Below are 4755 nucleotides of genomic sequence, written 5' to 3' on the forward strand. Positions count from 1 at the left end.
GATGGCACATAACAACATAACAACAACATTATATCCATAGCGTGTAAAGCAATGCCTGACATATATTAGGTGCTCATGAGAGTTTGTTGGAAAATGAGCGATTGAAAGCAAGAGAGGAGTGTCAGAGGAGCTGAAGATAAATGGGTGACCAGAAGAACTTAGAAAGTCTGACATTGAAGCCTGTGACGCTTCAATCTTTAGTTTTCCTCCCATTACTGTAAAGAAAGCGGACAGGACCATCCAGCACCCAATGTCATACTCAATACATGGAGAGGATACAACAACCACATTTTTTGAAGGAAGAAAAAAAATATTTGCAAAATTACAGAACACTTTCAATTTCTTCTTCAAGAAAGAAGGCATTACTGTTGTAAAGCAGGACTGACCTCAGGGTTGGAAAGAGACTGAGAAGGATGGGTTCAATAATGTATACTGCATTGAAACAGATGAGGGAGAAAACTGTTTAAGAGGAATAATTCGTATGGATTTTTGTCAAGACAGGAGTCCAGAGAGAAGGCTGTATAGTGGCGTGGACCTCGGGGAAGGGATAGTAAAATAATGAAAGAATTTTTCTTTTACTTTTCCAAGAGGGTAGTTTACCAGGGGGGAGGGTTGGGAAGGGAGAAAAGTGCAACAATGAATGAATGGAAAGCCAAACTCTCTAAATTTTCACTGTAACTAATAATAAATTAAAAAAAAAAGAAAAAAAGGCATCATATTCTCAAGTCAATGAAGGAAAACTATAAGTATCATGGACTTTTTAAAAATTCACAGATTAATGATTTTTAGTGCAACATATGTATATTTTATAGTATATCATATCCATACAGATTTTCCCCATTCAGTGCTGCACATTTTCCTCCCTGCCCACCTCTTCCTCCAGTTTGTTTTTTTCTTTGAAAAGAAAAAATTTCTTTTTATACAATCCTCCGCAAATCCACAGTCCACTTTACTATGCATTTCTCCTCCTGTAATCTGGTCATGAAAAAAATACCTAATCCTATATTTGTTTTAAATAGTTTTCTCACTCATCTGTTTTAATGCAGTATACATTAGTTATCCCCTCTTTTCTTAGGTTTCCCCCCAACTCCAATGAAAAGAGAAGACACAGACTGGGAAAAATATTTGACAATGACATGTCAGATAAGGAACTTATATCTAGAATTTATAGAATATTCAAATGCCACAACAAGATAAAGAACCCAAAATGGGCACAGGATGTGAACAGACACTTCACCAAAGGCGACATTCAGATGACAAAAAAACACATGAAGAAGTGTTCAAAATCCCTAGCTCTAAGAGAGATGCAAATCAAAACAACTATGAGATATCATCTCACCCCAGTAAGAATAGCAAAATTCAACAGAGCAGCAAACACCAAATGCTGGCAAGGTTGTGGAGAAACTGGAACCCTTATTCACTGTTGGTGGAAGTGTAAAATGGTGTAGCCACTATAGAAGGCTGTATGGCACTTTCTCAAAAAGTTGGAAATAGAAATAAGAAACCAGAACTGCCACCCAGGCAGATATATGCACACCCATGTTTATTGCTGTTCTTTTCACAATAGCAAAGGATTGGAAACAACCCAAGCGCCCAACAACAAATTAATGGATAGAGAAGCTGTGGTATATTCACACAATGGAATACTATGCTGCTTTGAAAAACAAAGAACTCATAAAATATTATACAAAACGGATGACCCTGGAGGACATTAAGCAGAGTGAAATATCTCAGTCACAAAAGGACACATACTGCATGGTGTCACTGTTGTGAAACAGGACTTTTCTTTTTTCACAAATACATTTTCAGAAAGAAATCCCAATACAATATTATAAGAAAGCAGAAAATTCTTAGCCAAAGACTATTCAACTTTTAAGTCAATGCAGGAGTGGTATCCATTTCCTAACCAACATGCCTCCAGAAATTCTATGAGCTTTGATAAATATCAATAGTTATAGAAAGGATTCAGGCCTTTTGTTCATAGGGCCACTATGAGTCATACTCGACTTGAGGCAGTCAGCAACAACAACAAAAGATAGTCAAAAGTTATGAACCATGCATCTGTATCTCAAGATGAATACTCATTTTTCAAAAGTAGACTTTTTCTTTCCCTTTCAAGGAAAGAATACAGCAAAAACTCATATATATGCAGGCTTGTCGATTTACCTCAAACTCCTTAAGGAGTTCTTCTGTTTTCAGGCTGTCATTCAGGTGGCGGATGCTTTCAGTCAGTTGTGGGACACAGTTGTTTGACCATCCATCGATTTCATCTTTACTCGACAGTACATCGTCCCAAATGGACAGGCAGACTCTCAGCCTATCCATGTTCTCCTCAATTCTCTCTGAGGTCTGCAAGAGAAAGAAACCACGGCATTAATAATCTCAGGCTTGTAAAAGCCCCTTCCCCACAAAGTACTACTAAAAAAAAAAATCAGTGCTTCTTGCAACAGTGAATGAATGGAAATACAAAGTCTCTGTAAACACTCATTAAAATTAATAATAAAAAAGGAGGAAAAAAGAATGTAAAAAAAGTTATATTCTAACAGAAAAAAAAAAGATTCTTCTAAAAAGTTGTCAGCAATTTGTGGTGGTGGTGGTGGTGTGTGCCATGGACAAAAAAATGGACTCATAATTGACCTTCCAGTGGGTTGTTTTGTTTTTGTTTTTTTTTTTAGAGATTGTAGATCACACAAAAGATTGTCCATATTTCTTCTGGACTGCCTTTGGTCTGACAGCACAACTTCTTACTCACTAGATCCCTATTAGCTAATTACTACACCATGTTTGGCAACTATTAATCATTATATAATCGCCTCTTATCAATGGACATGTTTCTGAGACCTTAGAATTTCATTTGTAAGCTAGAATACTTGTGTCCAAGGTCTACTGTAATCTTCTACAATGTAACTCACTGTTTATTGTTGTGTGCTGTCGAGTGGGAACCCACCCATCGCTGACCCTCCAGTGGGTTTTCAGAGGCAGTTCATTTCAAGGGAGGAGACTGATCATCTTTCTCCCATGGAGCAGCTGGTAAATTTGAACCACGGACCTTTGGGATTACAGTGCAGCTTCTTACCATGAGGCCACGAGAGGTTGAATATTATGGGATAGAAATAAATTTTACTGGGTTTCTTTTTCCAACTACTGTCTCTGAAAACCCATTGGAGGGTCAGCTATGAGTCAGTTCTGACTAGATGTCAAACAACAATAAACAGCAAACACAACTACTACTTTGTAATCCTGAGTTATAGGTTGTTGAGTTGATTACCGTCGAGTTGAGCATGACTCATAGCGACCCTATGAACAAAAGACCTGAACCCTGTTCTCTGTCATAATTTCTCTTAGTTTATAGAGTTTCCAGGAGGCATGTTGTTTAGGAAGTGGATGCCACTCCTGCTTCTTTGGAACATGTTCAAAATAAATAAATACACAGGAGATTGAGTAATTAAAAAGAGAATGCTAAGAGTGCGGTGTAATGTAGTGTATTCCATGCCTGGCTGCTAATGAAAAGCCAGAGGTTTGAATCCATCAACTGTCCCAAGAAAGATGAGACAGTCTGATCCCAGTAAGATTTAAAGCCTCGGGAACCAGATGGAAGGTCATCATGGGAATTGACCCAGGAGTAATGGGCTTAGTTTATGGTTTTGTTCTCTTCTATAGCACAAATATTCTGAAAATGGAGGCTGATAAGGTGTCCTGTAGCTCAAAAATTCTTTGATTATAGTTACACAGATATTAGTGTCTGACTTCTTCATTTAGCTTTCAGTGAAGGAACCCACTATGGGGTCAAGTTCTGAACCTAGATATTGATAATTGGAGGTCAAGCAATAAAATGACTCAATTTTTGAGCTCCAAAATAATGAAAAAAATATCTCATGATATAAACTTCTGTAGAAATCAGATAACTAGTTCTATGGCCATCTAGCTAGTAAGTGACATGATAGAAACTATAACCTAAGTCTGTAAAGTAAACTCCAGTATTTTCCAACAAAAATTAAAACCCTTTATCTTCAAATTACTATGAACTATGCTTGGTTATTCTATGGGATGTTACTAAATTAATTTTCAATTTTACTTATAATTCAAAAGTAACCAGAATTAAAACAATGTAGAATTAATGTGAAGATTGGAGTTAGCAAGTGCAATTCTACATTGTCAGTAAGTTTTAGCAAAATTGTTGAAATAATAATTTTGTTTACTATCTGTAAACTTTGTGTGGACACCACTTTTCTTCAGATCATCATCTGGAATGCAACCCTTATTATTAAGATACGGTAAATATGGAATCTACACCTTGGAACCTTTGTCCCAAACTGTGACTGAAAGATGTGACTGTCTAAATGAGATAGTTCTCTCACATCTAGCCATCTGTCCACTGTGCCCTCCACGTCTGTCTTCACCAATGTGAAATCACTGCTGTGGATTTTCTTCAACTCGGACAACAAGTGCTTTCCTTTGCTGGTAAAGCTATCCAAGTCTTTCTGTTTTTCATTCATTTCATTCTTGGCGGTTTCATGCTGTGAATACAAACGTTTCCTTGATTATTTTATTAATCAATGATAGGTGAAGAGCTTAAAGCCATTAGCTACTAAGAAGTTGAATTCATGGTTGGCTTCTTGTAGAATATAGTGATATTAACAAATACACATATAACATACACAGAGAAACATAAAGATATTGAAGCATATGCTATTATTTCACAGATATTTATGTCAAATGCATGCAATATGTTTTATGTAAAAGAAATTATTTAAT

The 4755-nt window shown here is 36.5% G+C and overlaps 1 protein-coding gene across 1 annotated transcript in view; it reads right to left on the reverse strand.

Moving 5' to 3' along the window:
* Positions 1-4755, reverse strand: part of SYNE1 (spectrin repeat containing, nuclear envelope 1) — a 644155-nt gene that overhangs the window by 451769 nt on the left and 187631 nt on the right. Inside the window, exons 41-42 of the mRNA XM_006882743.1 lie at positions 4359-4517; positions 2167-2349 (exon numbers count right to left, since the gene is read on the reverse strand). Coding sequence (XP_006882805.1) covers positions 2167-2349; positions 4359-4517 — 342 coding nt within the window. The remainder of the gene's footprint in view (positions 1-2166; positions 2350-4358; positions 4518-4755) is intronic.

The sequence above is a fragment of the Elephantulus edwardii genome, unplaced genomic scaffold (assembly GCF_000299155.1).
Source record: "Elephantulus edwardii isolate Elephantulus edwardi_28Jun2011 unplaced genomic scaffold, EleEdw1.0 scaffold00024, whole genome shotgun sequence".
NCBI classification, from domain to species: Eukaryota; Metazoa; Chordata; class Mammalia; order Macroscelidea; family Macroscelididae; genus Elephantulus; species Elephantulus edwardii.